At 42.9% G+C, this 19,032-nt stretch overlaps 1 protein-coding gene across 27 annotated transcripts in view; it reads left to right on the top strand.

The window, feature by feature from the left end:
- ARID1B (AT-rich interaction domain 1B) overlaps positions 1-19,032 on the top strand; it is a 413,107-nt gene that overhangs the window by 339,966 nt on the left and 54,109 nt on the right. For 19 of the 27 annotated variants that reach the window (XM_070256330.1, XM_070256327.1, XM_070256321.1 and 16 more), the window contains 2 exons: positions 680-859; positions 13,829-14,156. In XM_070256330.1, coding sequence (XP_070112431.1) covers positions 680-859; positions 13,829-14,156 — 508 coding nt within the window. Of the gene's footprint in view, positions 1-679; positions 860-13,828; positions 14,157-15,955; positions 16,085-19,032 lie in introns of all 27 variants that reach the window. The other 8 variants (XM_023633152.2, XM_023633155.2, XM_023633160.2 and 5 more) reach the window with 1 other exon arrangement.

The following is a 19,032-nucleotide window of genomic DNA, read 5'->3' as shown; positions in this document are numbered from 1 at the left end:
CCTTGGCAGGGCTGGGGAAAGCGCCAGAGGACAGTTTGCGGGCGGAAGTCAATAGCAGAGTGCACTTCAGACCCTCCAGTGTTTACACTGTACCCGTAAGGGATGGGATGAGTCAGGGATTCGTAGGTCTGGTCTGCAGTGCCGTTAGGAGTTGAGGTGAACAACTGTTGCTCTAGGAGATTCGAGGGGAGAAAACCAGTGATGTGCAGGAGAGAGCTGGGCGTCGGCCTGGGCCTGAGAGGAGTGGGATGTTTAAGTGGCCGGAGACATGCATCCCAGAGGTCAGAGAGTGAGCCAAGGCTCTGAGGGGGCGTGCACATCGTGTCCATCCTGGCAAGAATGGAGGGCTTGCGGTTCAGGGGTCCCAGCTCTTACTGTTGCTTTTCATAGGGACCTCATCCATAAGAGAGGTCCAAGTTGCTTGCCTTTTCTTCCTCTTCTTTCCATAGTTCAAGTCCACGATCCACTGGGCTCCCAGGATCTCTAATGAGACTCCAGAGATAGGACGAGGGTAGCCCTGGGGGGCCCTTGCAAACCCTCCCCACTGGGCTTGAGGTGTCTTCAGATGTTTCTTTCGGGGAATCCCACAGCACCAACCTTCTCCCCACTCACCTTCCACACAATTCCGTGTCCATTTTTGTCACCTGCATTTATATATTTCCGTTTATTTCCCACTTAGGTTTTATGGCAGGCACACAAAGAAACCCTCAGATGTCTCAATATGGACCTCAACAGACAGCACCATCCATGTCACCTCATCCTTCTCCTGGAGGCCAGATGCATCCTGGAATCAGTAGCTTTCAGCAGAGTAACTCAAGTGGAACTTACGGTCCACAGATGAGCCAGTATGGACCACAAGGTAAAAAAAAAGAAAAAAAGTTTCTCCAAAATGCATCGCAGTAGGTTGCAGAAATTTTGTTGATAAATTAGTCCTTCAAGATCTTCATTTTATAAAAATCTTTTAAGACCCCCGTTATTTGTAAGCTGACAGATTTGTGAGGTTGATGCAAACGCACAGTCCTTCAGTTGCCCACAGTGAGGCGAAGAATAATTGTGGCAGCTGTTCGTTAAGCATTCGGGCATCAGACGCCGCGGTAAGTTCTCTTCATACACGTGTTATTAGTAAAGGAGTGAATCCTTGTTTCTGTGATGTAGTTCTAAATGCTTGTTGAGAAAAAGACACAAGCCTTCTCCTCGAAAAGTTTCTGTTTTAAAACTTGGGTTTCGTTATGCTGAATTCAGATTTTGCCGTCTCTCTCTCCGTAATTATCTTTATAACAATGTGCTCGCTACTCAGAAGGATGTCGTCCTGTTACATCTTCTCCCGGTTTCTCTTCAAAGTGCTCTATCTGATAAATTTTTCCCAGTCATCACCAGTCTTATTCTTAGAAACGGGACAAAGCCTGAAATAGACACGTCTTTCAAACAGGAAGATCAGGAAAGAATAGAAAAATGAGTGGAACCTTGCCCAAAATGCACTGTTTACGTTCTGCCTTCCTAGAAGTTGGTGTCTGTTTTGTCTTATTCATGTGGAAGCCTAACATCAAGATTTTTAACCCGATGTATATACATTTTTTTCTAAGTCACTTTTGGCAATAAGACATTTGAATTTAGCACATTCTTTATATTTTGTTTATTTAAATTAGACATTAATGGATAATTTAGAGAGGATGAGATAATCTGGCACAATTCCCAGAGTTTCCTCACTTCTGAAAGTACCAGGAATGTTCTGAGTGAAGAGGATGCCCACTAGGAAATTGTAGGAAAATGTTTACCACCTCCACCACAAAGTCATGTCTCCTTATGTTAAATGAGGGCTTATTATTTTTAGTGGCGTTTGCGTCTGTTTAGTGAACCATGCCATGTTGATCCTCTCCTGCCACTGAGTGCCTACGAGACCAGACGGTTCTGTGAGGAGGCCCAAGCCCTTCTCAGCTTTTTACCCGGTGATTCTCAGAAAAGCTTTCCTTTCTGTTTAGGACTTCACAGGTTGAAAATTGAGTTATGAACCTATTATCTTGTTTTTTGAAGATCGCTTCCTGAAAGCTGTTAAGCGCTTGCAATACTACCAATGTAGCATCATTTCCTTGCCTTACATGGTGTCATTAGTTTGCATTCCAGCTATTTCTGATACTAGAAAAGTTGTTAGAACACCCAGAACAAAGAGCTTTTTCCACAGCCCTTTCTGCCTTTGTCCACAGGTGTGTTGTCAGAGTGGCTGTACACTTTGTGTTTTGCTTGATTCCCTTATGCCGTGTCATGAATGCTTTCCATGTTATTAATTCCAGTAAGCCCTAGGAATGTAAGTCCCAACTGACAGTCACCGTCTGCCCTGTCCCCTGTCAGCCCCAGGGAGTTGTGACCTGTAGCCACTTGTGGCTGAGCAGAGGCAGGACGGCGAGTCTCAGCTGGGAGAGAGCCCCTGGCCCCGGCCCCCACTCGGCACGGTGGGTGTCTTCAGAACTGGGTTTCTTTGACTGTTGTGAAAAGAAGAAAACGTCAGTGAAAGTTGGAAAAGCAATTTATAAGTTGCGATAGGCAGAGAAAATGTGGACTTTTGCTCAGAATGTAATTGGAGACAAGGTCAGAGCCTTGTTCCCAGAATCGGGGTTGGCCGAAGGTCTGGGACTTCACCATTAAAACTCATAGGGCTTTGTGTAATTTTCGAAATGGGTCTCTACTCTTAAATCATTCACTTTGCAACCTCATCCTCTGCTGCTCTCGTAATAAGGGAAGATGGAGCCGGGACCATCTGATGAGTCTTTTGAGAATGACTAAGAAAACGCTTACACTATAGGAGTTAATGGCAAGGAAAGTAATTTCTGCAGAATGGATTTCTTTTCTGAATAGAACCCTCAGTTTTCCAGAATTGTTGAACATTGTCATGATGGAAAAGCACTGAACCTGTGAGCGTTCTCCTCCAAACGGCTGTGTGTCCTTGGAGAACTGCTTACTCTCTGGGAATTACTCTTTCTCTAGAAAATGAAAAAATTAGATTCTATTACCTTGGAAGTTGCTTCTCATTCTAATGTTCTATGAGTCTAAATTTCACTTCGGCTCCGGGGCCTCTGATATTAATGCTGCCCGTGGATCCACTGGGTGACGTTTTGGTTGTATCGTCAGGAAGATTTTGCGTTTGGGGGTTTTCTAAGGCATAATACTGAGTTTAGGCTGGTATTAGAAACCATTTACAATAAGGAGGGTAATATCCATACTGAGCACTTTCTAACTTAGGGAAAAAAAGGCGCCTGCATATTCATGTTCTCTGCCATTTTCTCCTTCTCCCACGAGGCTTCTCCAGCACATTCCACTGAGGTGTGTGCCCGCCTGCGTTCCTTGACTGCTCCCAATGCTGTGTGTGCCCTGCTGCTCTGTTCAGATCAGAGTTGTCGCCTTTCCTCTGGCGTCCTCCTCTCCTCAGCAAACACTACATGACGGCAAATCACGCTGCCAACATGGGTCGCTCAGTTTCAGAAATGTTCTTGCCTGCACATTTCTCTTACTGATCCTTTTAAACAGGGACCCAAATGAAGTATTTCTTTCTCTTCTTTCTCTTAATTAACTACTAGAGTTATTGGTAAAATATTCAGCTTGCGTCTTTGTCTTACACGCTTTGATGTCTCTGGAAAGACTGGCTTGTGCAGTGACCCACAGACGCCATCCGTCTCGGCTGCTGTTTCTCTTGCTAACTAGATGACTTTGTTCTGGGTTTATTTTGCTTTTAAGAGCTCTCAGGAGAAAATATTTTATCTCTTTTTGCCAACCATTTTATTGTCAGGAGCAGCTTCTCCAAAATTGTTATTAGTAATAACAACCAACATTTATTAAATGTTACTGTGTCCCGGGTCCTGTTCTAAGTGGTCTCATAAGAAACTCACTTAATCCTCACAACGTGCTGTGTGATAGGTACTGTTATTATTCCACTTGACAGAGGAAGAAACTGAGGCCAACAGCAGGTAACAACTTCACCAGGATACGCAGTGGTCAAGGCAGGGTTCAAATTCAGACAGCGTGGCCCATTTTCTTAACGGGAAGCCTGTGACATTATCCCCATTTTGCAAATGAGCAGGTTAAGTCGTTTGCCCACGATCCCACAGCTAGTAAGTGTCAGAGCCAGGGTTCAAACCATGGGAGACCTTAGAGGCCACTGACATAGTCACTAACGGCATTTCCCACGCCTTCCACGTGCCCCCTCCTCGCCGGCTGATTCCTTCAGTGAGCCACCAGGGGAACAAGAGACAAGCTACTTGCCTTCAAGGAGCAGGAACGTTTTAGGAATAGAGGCTCAGAAATGCTAAAGAGATTAAAAAAAAAATATCCTGCCAAGTTAAGAAGGGGTATATCTTAGAAATGTATATTAATACTGTAAAATCTGAATTATTAAATATACAAATGAGATGAAGCCAATCTAAATGTATAAAAATGTTTAATTGCAGTGTATTTTCTGAAATAGTACTTTACTACCTTCAAGCAAGCACATATAATAACTCCCCTTACAAAGTGTTTGCAAGTAGAGAGGGCCGTGGGGACTTGGTTTAATAAAACGAAAGGAATTATGTAAGTGATGTGTTAATTATCAATAAAGGAATTTGTATGGAAAAAAGAGAGCTGAAATCAATTTTATCTTCATAGCCTTTATATTTCTTAAGGGCAAAGACTATCTTACTTGCTTTCGTGTTCTCTAGAACAGCATCTGTCACTCTGTCTGTCCACAAATATTTTTTTGCGTATTTGTCACTAATTGCAAAAAGTGAGGGTCTAGCCTTAGTATTGCTCTGAATAAACAGGATTACCTTGGGCAGCTAGCAATCATTCTGAGTCTAGATAGCCCTCAGTTATCACTCACTTGAATGGTGGTGTCTGGGCCACCACATACAGCTGCACAGGTTGTGCACTGACGCAGCCCTGGTTTTCTGCCTGAATTTGTATGGTGTGTGTCTTGGTAAGCAGGGGACTTATAACTAGGTGAGTCTGATGAGGCTTTTATTTCTAAATTACTTGGTAAAAGGTGTTTTTGAGACGGGTTTAAGGTTTTTTTCTCAAGTATATTAGATGCCATCTGAAGTCTCCTTTCTTTCTTCATTCATTAAAATATGTTTCTCAAAAATTCAGCAAAGGCGAACTTTAAATGATATCTCATTGAAATGCATGCTGTTCCAAAATAGTGAATTACACGTTGATAATCTTACCACTATTTCAGTGCAAGAGGGATAACATTTAAATGTCACTCACTGGCGCCCTGCCAGCTCCTCGAGAGTACCTTATAGGCCCATGACAACCCTGGTGTCACTGTGACCCAGGATTTCAGTCTCTGCTCTTCTAAGTCCAGAACCTCAGTCTTATTATCGAATTAAGCTAAAGTCAGCCATCTTCTGCAGAGGCGGGGTGTGCCTGGCACATGGATTCATCTTTTTTTCCCCCGGACGTGGCCGCAGATTGACAAGATCTTGTTCTTGGGCTTCCAAAGGCTGGTTTCTGTGCAGGTCACTCCCTCTTCAGTTTACTCATTTCATTTTCTTCTTAAAATGGGTTGTAATACTCTGGGTGCATTTACAGCTTCCTGTTAACCCTATTTTATGGTTAAATGGACAGTGCTAGGCAAAAGTGTTAATTCCGTATTCTATGCTGCTTTGTTGTTAAAGAAATATTCTAAATCTCTATCTTGCTAACAGAAAAAACAGAAATTGAAGTAGATCATTTTATAGCAAAAGGTAGTTAATGCAGCTTCTTTTGATACTCACATTTAGCCTTCAAGTTACAAGATTTAAGCATACATTTTTCTGGACAGACTGAAAATCATCATGATTTTATCAAAACTTGGATGTAAGAAAGAAGTAAGGAAAATTTAAAGTACAAATCAACTTAAAATTAATAAAAGAAAAATACATAAAGCAACTTTAATTTTGACGAGTGTGAAGCTAATTATTTTATGTTGCTAATTAAAATCAGCCACACTCGAGAATGCCGACATTCACTCCCCTCGCTGATGACTACGCACATCGTTGCAACTTTGTCGTTCACTCTCATGCCGGCTTGATTGTGACAATCGTGGACAGCAGTGTGTAAGCACAGGATGAGGCGCACGGCTGTACTTTACATCTTAGCAAGGTGCCTTTTCCTGGCCTCATTGCTCTGCCGCTTTTACAAATGTTTGTTTGGAAAGAAATGACCTATTGAATCACAGCTTAGGGACCTGTAAGAGTGGCACCGAGCATCCTTTCAGAGGAGTTCCTCCAAGTGTAGCTGGTCCCTTGGCCATCAGGTGAAGCAGATCAGAGCTCCCCCTCCAGGAGGCGCTGTTCCCATGCCGTCTGTGTGGGGGCATGTGCGGAGCACAGCATCTCTGAGCCCGGGGAGGACATGGGTGTTCATGCGACATGTGACATCGGTGACTCTGAGACTCCTTTCTTACTGTAGAGATTTTACCGTTTTGTACTAAATTTGCCTAGCGAATACATGCCTTTTTACATTCTTTTGGTCGACACTTAGTTTTTCTTATACTTTACTGTGTTTGAGAAATAAATTTGAATATCTGTGCATCATGAAAGTAAAATTAGGCATGTGACACAATATATGCTAAAAAGATAATTTCATTGATTAAAAAGTTACCTTAATATTGAAACCATTTCCATCTGTTCCTTGACAGATTCTATCTGATCATTTCAGTGTCCAACAATAGTTACTGTTAATCATCACTTTTCCCCCACAGCAACCATATGAGATAGATAATCTTGTGTGATGCCCTGTTTACAGATGAAGAAACTGAACTTTGGAGTGACAGGTAGCTTCTGAAGGTCACACGCAGCAGACGGTTGTACCCCTGCTCTATGAGGGCCTGTGCTCCCTTCGCTCGCTGCCCTGAAGTCAGATCCAGGCATTGGAGTGTGCCCGTGTGCCCCTGGGCCTGTGTATAGTGTCAGCCTCCGTCATGGTGGTTCCTCTGGAGATGCGCTTCTGCCACCCAGAGAGGCAGCCGATGTGGACAAGGCTCCCTTCCCCAGAGCAGCTGTCCTCAGGGACGCCCTCCCTCACCACGCTCTCTAAGTTCTCCTTGCTTTGTTTCCCTTCATGGTCCTTAGCACCACGTGACAGCATCTAGATCTATTTCTTTGCATATATCCTGCCACCTGAATGTAAGCTCTCTGCCTTTATTCACGGCCGAATCCCCAGCTGTTAGCACAGAGCTGGCCTTTAAGAGGCCCTTAAGAACTAGTTAAGTGAATGAAGACACAGAGACACTGGTGCACCTTCTTGACCCTGCCTTGAAGCTTGATGGCCATTGGGTTGACTACTCAAGGCTTAACAATTCTCTTTGGGAGGTGAAGCTAAGGCTCATTTGTGTCTGTTTCTCTCTGTGCTTCAGAATGTTCTGCACTGAGCTGGCATTACCGTATAGTTAAATTTTTTAAGGAGTTAATTTTTGTAACGTGGAAAAAAACTACCAAAAGTGAAATGCTGAAGTCATACTGTAAGGTAATAGGTCTTTCCTCTTCTTCTATAAGCTTTATGTAATATTATTATTACTTTCACATTTTAAGACTTTTTAAAATGCATGTTAACCTAGGAAAGATATGGCGCCTTATATATCAGTTCATGAAACAAATTATCTCTAGTCCCACAGATAGTAGGGTCACTGCACCTTGGGGTAAGTCAGCTTTATTTTGACCCTGTGTTTGCGGTCTTACTGACTCAACCAGTTACCCTCCTAAAGCAGTGCCTCTAAGAGACCAGTGCTGTGTGATGGGCCTGAGCAGAAAGGTAGAGTTGGAAGAAGGTTTTTGAAATATAACTTTTTTTTTTCAACACAGAAAGGATCTTACTTAAACATGGTAACCAGCAAATAAGCACTTGAAAAATGCTCAAAATCATTTGTCATTAGGGAAACGAAAATGATTAGGGAAAGCCACAATGATATCCACTACACACCTACTGGAATGGCTAGTATTTTTTTAAACTTGGCAGTATCGAGGACGTAGTGCAATTAGAACTCTCATACACTTTGGGGTAGAGTTTCTTAGAAAGTTAAACATGCACTTGCCATACAACCCAGCATTCTCATTCCTAGGGGTTTACCCAGAGAAATGAGACATACGTCCACACAAAGACCTGTGTGCAAATGTTAGCAGCTTTATTCCTAATTGCCAAAAATTGGAAACCCCCTAAATGTCCACAGAATGGAATATTACTCAGCAACAAAACAGGACACACCACTGATATGGGCAGCCATGTGGATGAATTTCAAAGGCGTGATGCTAAGTGAAGGGAGCCAGACACAGGAGGCTGCCTGCTATGTGACTATTTATGTGACGTTGTGGAGAAGGCAGAGCTGTAGGAAGATAATCAGGTCCATGGTTGCCAGGCGTGGGGACGACATCCACCACAAAATGGCAGCTTGTTGCCATGAGAGAAATATCCCATGTCTTGACCGTGCTGGTGGTTACAGGTCTGTATGGGGTTGTTATTGTATGTAAATTCTATCTCAATAAACATGACGTTAAATAATAATATGTAGTAGATGACTATAAAAAGTGGTGCACATCATTGGCTAAACAAGATAAATGCATATTTAGCCCTAATTAACGAATATGTTTATCATAATATATAGCTAATTATCCATTTATTTTTTCCTACCCAGGAAAAAATAAATTTTCTATGATTTGTGCACCATTTTACCCTCCACAGCATAGAGGAATAATAAGGAACCTTGCATGTAATAGTTGTTCAAAAGTAATTGTTGAATGATCAAAACTGAGAAGCAAATTTCATATGTGAGTGGAAACATTTAATAATTTAATAAAAGCAGTAAGCTTGAAATATTGATATAACTAGCAGATTTAAGTATTCTAGAATCAGGTAAGAATTGTTTGTGATCTTCCTAAAATGATAATGGTGACATGAATTGAGTCTAGCTCCTGCTTCCTCTATCTGGTGCTTGAATATAACTCCCGGTGGGTTGAAATCGAAATTCATTCGGTGACCAATTTTCCAAAGCGGGTGTGCCAAGATGAACCCACTTGAAAACTGTGGCTCTTGGACTTGGCTGCAAGACCCGTCCAGCTGAGGTGGGCTGGCCCAGCGTCTGCTGCCTTCGTTGTGCTTAATGCTGGATCCATCTGTTTTCTGTCAAAGCTAGTGCCAACAAATTACTAATCTATTAGAGAAACATGGAAATAAGATTGCACTTCTCATTCCTGGCTTTTCCTCTTATATTTTGCTTGGCTTACGTATTTGGTTTTTATTTATTTTGGGGAGAAAGATATGTTATCACATAGACAAAGAGTTGGAGGGGGCATGAATCATTTTTCACTCCTTCCACACATTTTTAAAAGATTATGGAGAAAGATCATATCAGTGGTTACTGATAATTTTGTGACTGTTTTTGATGATGATGGTGATAGCAGCTGTCATTTCTTAGGTGACTATGATTGGCACTGTACTAGTCACTTTCTGCCTCCCCCCCACCCCCCGTTATTATCATTACAAATGGCAAAACTGTTGTTCAGAGAGATTAAATAAACTTGCTCAAAGTCATGTCGCTGGGAAGTGTCAGGACCAGTATTCACACCCAGATTCTAGAGCCCGTGCTTTACCCGGTGCTGCCTCTTAAGCCACTTACAGCCTTTAGAAACCATTTTTATCCAGGCATGTGAGTTTAATGAGGAAAGTCGTTAAAGTTTCAAGGAGAAGAAAAGGGGACTTTGTATTTCTTCTACCAAATAGAGACCTCTATAATTAGAGCATATTCCCTTGACATGTGCTTTTGAGTGCCAATTCATGGAATCAACCCAACTGATTGAGGAAAAAGAGACTGGGAGCCCGGTTCTCAATGGGCCTTTCTAAGTACAAGTGCGTGCATGCGTGCATGGGTGTGCACGGTTGTTGAGCTCCAATGCATCCTCCACCCCACTGCAGAATGCTTCCTGCTGTAAGACGAAGGCCAGCTGCTGAATTGAGCAAAGCTATTGAAACGCACTTCGTCTCTTTTCAGTACATCCCGTGAATGAGAAGGATGGACATAGGGTACCGGGTAACTGACCATCTCAGTCATGTCTTTCCTGGTGTTCATTAAGATAGAGCCCCTGACTGCCCGTTAAACCCAAAGCGCAAGAACCCAGCATGACAGCATCCCTCTGTTCCAACTAGTAGCACCGTTCACCAAAATCAGGACCCTTCTCCAGTAAAACTGTGTTGTGGGCATAGTCTGCAATAGCCATGTCTAAATCTTGTTTTCTAAAACAAGATTAAAGTGTTGTTTCATTTCCTTCGAAAGCAAAGGGTACATATGTTTTCACTGAATAAAGTTTCCCACCAAATGAGTCACTTACCAAGTGTTGGGGAAGGGTGGAAACTAGCTAGGGAGTAATAGCATGACTATGTGAATTAATTTCATTTGCATTCAAACTGTGAATGAGTTTATTTATTTTTAATAAAAGCAGGAGCCAAAAAGGAGCATTGTATTTCACTGATGTTATCAGATAATCTGGAAATGAGGGCATGTGAGGTCAGTAGGGGGCAGGGAGGAGTCTTAATTCTGCTCACAGAAGAGTTCTGAGGACTGGTGCTTCGAGAAAGTGTGGGAAGAGCCCGGACACAGCAGCCTGCCCACTGCTCTTGTCCCTCCCAACCGGCGTCAGCATAAGGTGCCCTTTACGCCAAGATGGTGTGGTGGGGAAACAGACTGGGGACCGTATGTGTGGTCCCGTGGGATGGAGATTCAGAAGCAACTTAAGAACTTTTTATGCAGAACTTTGAAACTCTGTGAATAATTGTGATAAACAGTGAATGTTTGACCCTGTACTTGAAAACTGTATAAGTTTGATTATTTCTGCAAAGGCAGAGTATCACGAAAAAGCAGTTCCATTTGAGGGGCTGGCCGTCAAAGACTGACTCGTATGCAGCTTGGTGGCACCGGAGGTAATTTACGGCAAATCCTTCCTTCTGTTCCCTCTCCATTTTCCAGTCCTTAGGTTGCCAGTGCCTCGCTCTGTTATTCCTCTTCATCCTTTCTTTAGCCTTCTGGTGGATATTTACGGTCAAAGAAGCTGCTGGCTTTAACAAGTCACTTTCTGTGCAGGCGGAGCACTTTATTAGCGTGTCCCAAGATTGGTCTATAGCAGGGTCAGCAGGTTATGGCCCACTTTGGCCCGCCACCTGTGTTTGTAAATAAAGTTTTATTGGAACACACAGATACTCCCATTTGTGTCTGTACCACCTCTGGCCACATCAGCGCTACAGTGGCAGTTTAGTTGTGACAGTGACCAATCTGGCCCACAAAGCCTAAAATATTTACTCTGCAGCCCTTTACGGAAAGTGTGCCCACCCATGGTCTGTGTGAACAGTGACCTCTGCACCACCTGCCGTGAATAGTACACTTAAAGGGCAACAAATCAGAAAGCTCACAGGATGCACCTAGCAAAGAGCAAGCACCCAGTCAGGGTTGAAAAGTCTGGATTTCTTGCAGATTTGTGGGTGATGCAGCCTTGGATGTGTGGACTTAAGAAAGCCTGGCTTTACGATGATGATCGTGTTGTTACATCAGTGGGTTTTCCGTGAGCATTGGCGAGGCCGCAGTGGTGCTGGTGTGCAGGCTCTGCATGGCGCTCAGACGGCTCGGGTGCAGACCTTGGCTCCTCCACTTGTTAGCCACGTGACCTTGGGAGAAGCTACCCAGCATCCTGTGCCTTGGGTTGCTCATCTCTAACATGAGGATTAGAATAGTAGGGACCACTTACTAGGCTTGATGTGAGGATTAAGTGAGTTAGTACGGAGAACTTGGAACTGAGCTTAGCACATTGTAAAAGCAAACACTGGATATTGACTGTAGTTACTAATCAAATCCAGTTTCTGCTGGAAAACCAGGAGAAGCGCCTCCTTATCTTCAAAATAAACCTGAAGCTTGGAAGCCTGATACCCCGGCCCTGCTGAATCTGGCCTCTTCTCTCTGTGCCCACCTCACAGCCCCACGGAGCTCATCAGTGACTTTGTCTTGAGTATGTCAGTCTGTCTGTCTGTGCCATCGTCTGTGCCTCTCCCTCACGTGCTCTCTCCCCACCCTTCTGCCTTTTTCACATCCAACAATGACACTTGTCCGTTTGTACACCCATGTTTGGGGTACTTTACGTATAGTATATCATTTAACCCTACTGGCAGCTCTTCACGGAGACAGTGTTAGAGTTAGTCCTGTCTTACAGAGAAGAGAATGAAACAGAGATGAGAACGACTTACCTGGGGTCACGTAGGCGGTAAATGCCGAGCCTTCGCTCCACTCCAGCTCCCCGAGCCTGCCCACATGGACTCCTGAGCTTGCAGCCCAACAGCGGCTCTACCTAAGAAATTTCCACTGAACCCCCCTGCCACGGTGACCCCCTGCATCCCCCACCCCACGCAGACTTGCGCTTAATTCCCTTGCACTTTTCACAGTGCGTTATCATTTTGTTTTTGCTTCTGTATTTTTTCTCATCTTACCCCCGCTCCTCCACCTCTAACACACACACACCACAGACAAACACACACTCAGACTGTTAGCTGCTTGAGTGCAGGAGTTGGATAATTGGATTGTATTTAACTTTATATCCCCTGTGCCTAGAACGGTGATGTTCTCTGAATGAGGAGATTCTTCCAGAAAATCGTAAGGACTGATGCAGAAACGTAGATCCATATTCTACAAACACTTGTCTGTTTACATCTATTTTATTTCTGCAGTCATTTCTTGGAAGGCAGCAGATTTTCTTGGTTAATTATGTGAGTTTCAGATCAGTTTGCTTGAGCTTGAATCCCGACCTACTTGTGTTAATTTTCTTCATTTGTGAATAGCATCATGGGCGTATCTATATTTCATATGGTTATTGGAGAAATGAATGAAATCATTGACGCAAACCACTTGACCCCGTGTCTCATTCGTAGTATGGCTCAGCAATTATCATCTGCAATTATTGTCATTGGAGTGGCATTATGTGTGCCTTCAATTTACTCGAATTTAATTTGTGTACACTCAATCAATGTAAAAGGTGTGGAAGGAGAGAAAATGAAACTATTGAAATAGTTTGCGCCATTACAGCTGCCATCCTACTCCGTGAGCGTGTGCCCCAGTGTGAGCAGGGGTGGGAGGTGTGATTGGGGTTCCTCACCCCAGTCTCAGGCCCTGCCTGCTCCCCTGGTGCCACCATCTCACCATGTGGAGTATCACACTAGTGCTTGAAACCGTCTCATAAGACATGGCACCAAGCACAAGCCAGCCACTTTATCTGGCACTCAAGCAAAAAACACCAGTGTTCCCAACACCAGAGTAAAACTGACTGCCAGACTAATGTCCAGGTTCCATGTGACACCACCCGTGGGATTTGGGAGGATAATTTTCACCGTCGGTGCGTTTTGTTTTAACACACTGTCTTTCTGGACCCTTTATCATAACTGTCGAATGTCTAGTGATGATTGGTACAGTCTCAGAGTGGTGCTCACCTAAGGACTGGGGATGGAAATGATTATTTTGGTTAAAATGTAAGAAGGTGAGGTGTTGGATGTGTTGAAGCTACGCTCCATGCTGGCATCGCTGTTCTATTCCTGTTCGTAGATTTAATGTTGTAATGACTAGCCTGGATTCCCCTCCACGTTACAGTGGTCCTGGGTGGCTCTTTGCCTTTGGAATGTGCAGAGAAAGCATATTTTGAGACTGCCAACCTCATCAGCGCCAACAGGGGAAGCATTAATAAGGATAATGACTGATATTCTGTGTTGATCACATTGTTGGACCTAAAGTATTTCCAGTGAATGCTTTCACAAGTCCAGATATTAAGTAAAAGGCTTTCATTTGTGTTTGCTTTTTGTTTAGGTAACTACTCCAGACCCCCAACGTATAGTGGGGTGCCCAGTGCAAGCTACAGTGGCCCAGGGCCCGGCATGGGCATCAATGCCAACAACCAGATCCATGGACAAGGGCCAAGCCAGCCCTGTGGTGCTATGCCCCTGGGACGAATGCCATCGGCGGGGATGCAGAACAGACCATTTCCTGGAAATATGAGCAGCATGACCCCCAGTTCTCCTGGCATGTCTCAGCAGGGGGGGCCAGGAATGGGGCCACCAATGCCAACCGTGAACCGTAAGGCTCAGGAGGCAGCTGCTGCAGTGATGCAGGCCGCTGCAAACTCGGCGCAGAGCAGGTATGCCGTCGGGGCGGGCGGTCTGTGTGTGGACGTGTGAGCTCGTGCTGGGCACAGAGCTGCGTCGTCTCTTGGGTCCCACAGGGGTGGAGAGCAGCAGGGTGTAATTTCGCTTGGCTGTTCCTTTTGTGTTAAATATATTCTGTACCACAAAGATCAGAGAAAGAAATGACCGTGATCTATGAAACATTGAGGAAGGAATCTGAGTGGTGGGCAAGTCAGTTGTGGAAGCTTCTTTGAAATGGCTGTGAACGGTCATTGCAGCCAGTAGCCCAGAGGCAGTGACATCAGGAGTGTCTGTGTGGTTCCATTTAAAACAGCGAGGTTTAGACAGCAAATTCTGAAGCCTAAAAACTAGTTAAAATCTAAAATACGAAAAAGAACCTCCCTCATTTTTACCCCCACCACAAAAATCTTTATAAAATAGAAACTTTGGATATGCACCTATGTGTATCGTGTGTGTTTGTCTAAATGTATATGTGTGAGGTTTATACACTGCATATTCTTATGTTGTATTTTATTTTTCTGGGCATACCTCTCTATCTGTCCAAACCAAAATATAGTTAATAAAGCAAAGATAATATTTCAGCAAGTTTAAGTTGATAGAGCAAAATTTAAGCTTCAATTACTTACTTGTTTTTAATCCCGATTTTTAAAATTAACTCTTGAAGTAAATACTTGGCCTGTATAAAAGTTTATCCTTAATTAACAGTTTATGAGGCAAAAGTGAATATATTCTAAAAGAAGCACATGTAAATATGTTTCAAATTATGTTTAACATATGTTAAAATATGTTTTAAAACAAAGCACATTGAAACATATGTGTGAAGATACGGTATCTTCTGAAGAAAAGAGAGAAGATTCTGATTTTTGTCAAAGGGAAATAAAAGCTACTGTGTGTGTGTACGTGTGTGTGTACGTGTACGTCTGTGTTTTTAAATGTGTCCCTTTGTTACTTTTCCTCTAAAGCTATTTGGGTCATGTTAGGGGTCCCTCCAGCCTCACCATTGGCTCCAAATGATAATACATTTCCAAATAATAAGGAATCAAAAGGAAAATCAGTCATTCTCTCTCATCCACATTACAGTTATTTAAAATCTTCTGAACCCCAACAGCATACCTCTGAATCGAGTCTACACACGCTTTAGGGGATGTTTTAATAAGCCTGTCTATGAAGACAGGTTTGGCTCGTCCAATGGAAGGTCTCGTTTAGGTTTAAATGAGTTGTCCATGGTTGCAACTCATAAAGCACAAGTTATTTTCTTTTTAAGTAGAAAGTACTTGATTGCCTTTGAGATGAAGCTTTGGATAGTGATCTGGGAAGAAGATACCCATCGAGATTAAGGCATAATTGTTTGCTGAGAAAGTCCTGCTGTGCTTCCTTTCTGAATCAGCTTATATCTCATTTTATATAAATTAATATATAAATACACATCCATGCATTTTCGTTTTCTATTTCTAATCAGTGGAGCATTTCAGAGCCTTCCTTCACATCCTGCCCGTTTGAGCTTTCCAGGAGTTTAAATGGGGAGCGTATATTTCGGCCTTTACCAAAGTCACAGCTGTCAACTGAGATCTGACAATCTTACTTTTCTGTCTCCTTTGCCCTGTCCCCCACCCTTTTTTTTTTTTTTTTTTTTTTTAAGGAATGTTATCCAGTCCCTCCCGGGCAGCTGCATGGTACAGAGTCTCTGCCCCATTCTGTAACCCTCCACACCCCTGTGTGGGCATAACAATGGAAGGGGGATTCATACTTGTCTACAGAGCAAATCCAAAGTTGTTCTTCTGTTCTGCTTTAGGCCACCATACATTAGGTCGCCTGCTTATCCCAGCCAGTCTGGGGCTGGCGGACGCCCCCTGTTTTCTTCCCAGCACCCCAACTATGGCACCTCTCAGGCTCCCGTCCTGCACCAGCCTGACCAGTACGGGTAGGTAGCGACACCCCCTGACTTGCTGCGGGACTGGGCCTTTTTTTAAACTGTTAATGACCGTGCCATCTGGCTGCGAAAAGGGACACCCAAAACGAGAAAGGGAAAGACCTAGAAGGAACGCCATCTCAGAGGGGGTTGTCTTTCCGTTCATTTCTGTTCGTTTCGGGGTTTTTGTTTGTTGCGTTCTGTTTTGTTTCTCACTCTTATTAGCGGAACTGTGGTAGTTTGGTGGGGGACCCGCATGCGTCCCCCAGACCCTGTCTTTGCACGGCTTCCGCATGGCTTCTCTCCCTCATGCCTGAGCGGGAAAGACAAGCTTTTATCTACGTGAAAGTAAGGAAATCACCTCCTCTGGCGTCATTTCCCCCATTGTCGTCGTTGTGTTGTCTAGGAACTTGTGTCGTGTAGCACTGTTATGATGACTGTGTTATTGTCATTCCTGCCACCACAATGACCTGCTCCCACACGCACCCCTGAATTCAGAGCATAGGAACCATATTGGAAGAGGGTCTCCCTGCATGAGACATGACTTAATGTTATTACAGGACTTCTGAGGGGTTTCTTTATATCGTCACCGCGCAAACATCCATACCAAAGATTTCTATTTCCTTCTCCCAAGGAATTTTAGAATATTGAAGTCACCAGGAAAATACAACCAAATAATCCAACACAGAATTTTCTCTCTAAACAGTGTTGCCATATTATTAATTACAACACAGGAATTACATACAGCAACAAAAAGTGTCTCTCGTCTTTTCTACTACAAAACTGTATAATATCAGCCTGTCACCATTTTTAGGTTAGTAAATGCTCTTAAAGTACATTATTATTGAGTGATTTACTAAGCAAAAGTATTACTGGTATGATTTTGCATGTAGTAATGGTGAGATTATCCTACACAGGTGGAATCACATTCAGTAGTTAGTTTCAGTAGAAATATACCACATTTTTGGTTAAAAATAAAATGAAGCAGTCAACTAGCTTTGTTTAAAGACGAAACCTAGAGAACTCTGCTTTCGCTACTTGTTATGAATACATGACACAGAGAGCTTTTCAATAGTTTTATATTCAGCATACATTTATTTAGACAGCAAGAGCAAATGATAATTTTGCAATTGAGAGTTCTAAATCCTGTAAACATGGTCCTAAATGTGGACTAACAAATATAGAATTCTGTAAACAGAATCCTAAGAGTGAAATAGCGACTAGAGAATTAGGTAAATACTTATTTGGGGGAAATTATCTTTTCCTCCTTTTTCCTTTCTTGTGGTACCGTCAAGGTCACTTCATGAGTCAGTAGGAAGATGGCAGCGGGGGAAGAAAAGCATTTATCATCAGCTGCTAATCCATAGGATCTGTCCTTTACCAACTCAGGAGTCCTATTTAGACCCACAAGCTAGTGTGGCTGTGCCTTGCCAAGCCACATTAAGCAGCTGTGTAAAATGAATTTAAATGGCATGCATCAGCATACAATCTCTTCCACTGGGGCAGAAAATCAATGTTAGCTAACCAGCACAGGAAGATCAAATCTGCCTTTCAGCCAGCAGCATCCAGATAGCTTCCTCAGAATACGACACCTCCTCCTTAATTAAAAATAAGAAAAAGAAAGATGGTGGAGTTATTCTATGTAAATCTGACAGTGCACTCCTGCCAAAGGCTCCTCTTTGCAGCCCTCTCCTTGTTCTGGATTTTGCCTTTCATGCCTACAGTGTTCTTTCTAAAAAAGAAAGAAAATAGAGTTTTATTTCTATTTTAAATCTTCCTTCCTTTGCCCTTTGCAATGCACATAACCTGTTGTGCCTTTTTTTTTTTTTTAAGCAGAAGCTTGAATGTGAAAAAACATGTATACTACATGTTTTAGTGCTTTGGGTTAAGAAATTTGATTTTCAACTTGCTTTTGCTTTACTTAACAGCTCATTGCAGCAAACTCGTGTTTTGGCTTTTGTTTTTGTTTTCTTCCCTCGTTGAAAAGCCAGTTCACTAAACGTCAGTGTCTCTTTTGGAGAAGTGGCTCAAGGCTTTCAGAAACACAGGATTCCCAGAGTTTGATGTAATGACTTTTTTCTCAAGTCAGAACCCCAAAGGGCGTAGAGTCTATGAAAAGAATCTGAAAGAGACAAATTAATGATGAAGGTAGTGAGTGAGTGTGTGCATGTGTGTGTGCACGCACATACATGTGTGTGCATAGACAGAAGCAGAAGGCTCACTGTGAAAATGAAGGATTATGGCCATTATGCTTCAGGCTTCCTCAGCTAGTTGAATATAAGACGGTATAGAGAAAAAAACACACAGCTTTAACTGGCTGGAAGCCGTTTGACTAATTCCTTTTTTCAGAAAAACCCACCTGCTCCATTGAATAAGTTAAGGGAACATAGAGATGAGTTGCTTTTCTTTTTCACCTTTTGAGTAAGGGAATCCCTCATTTTGTATCAGAGTTTACAACAGAATGTGGTGAATCTTAGTGTTCAAGTACTAGATTAACTGAGTTATAATATCCAGTCTTTTTTTTTTTTTAAGATTGGCACCTGAGCCAATCTTGATTGAGTCAAACAGATTGGCATCTGTTTTCAATCTTCTTTTTTTCTTCTTCTTCTCCCCAAAGCCCCCCAGTACATAGTTATATATTTTAGTTGTAGGTCCTCTGGTTGTGCTATGTGGGACGCCACCTCAGCATGGCTTGATGAGTGGTGCTAGGTCTGCACCCAGGATCCGAAACAGCGAAACGCTGGGCCACCGAAGCAGAGCGCGCGAACTTAACCACTCAGCCACGGGGGTCGTTTGAAATTAACAATTTATACATAATATCCATCCAGGACCCCCCATACACTCTGGTAGACTTTTTACTCAGAAAACACATTTCCATGTTCAGTGGTATAGCATTTCTAGTTCATATAGGATTCTTTTGAAGTAATGAGAAACAGAGAGTTGGAAATATTATTCGATCT

This window comes from Equus caballus, chromosome 31 (genome assembly GCF_041296265.1).
Source record: "Equus caballus isolate H_3958 breed thoroughbred chromosome 31, TB-T2T, whole genome shotgun sequence".
NCBI classification, from domain to species: Eukaryota; Metazoa; Chordata; class Mammalia; order Perissodactyla; family Equidae; genus Equus; species Equus caballus.
This window is presented reverse-complemented; position numbering and strand designations above follow the sequence as displayed.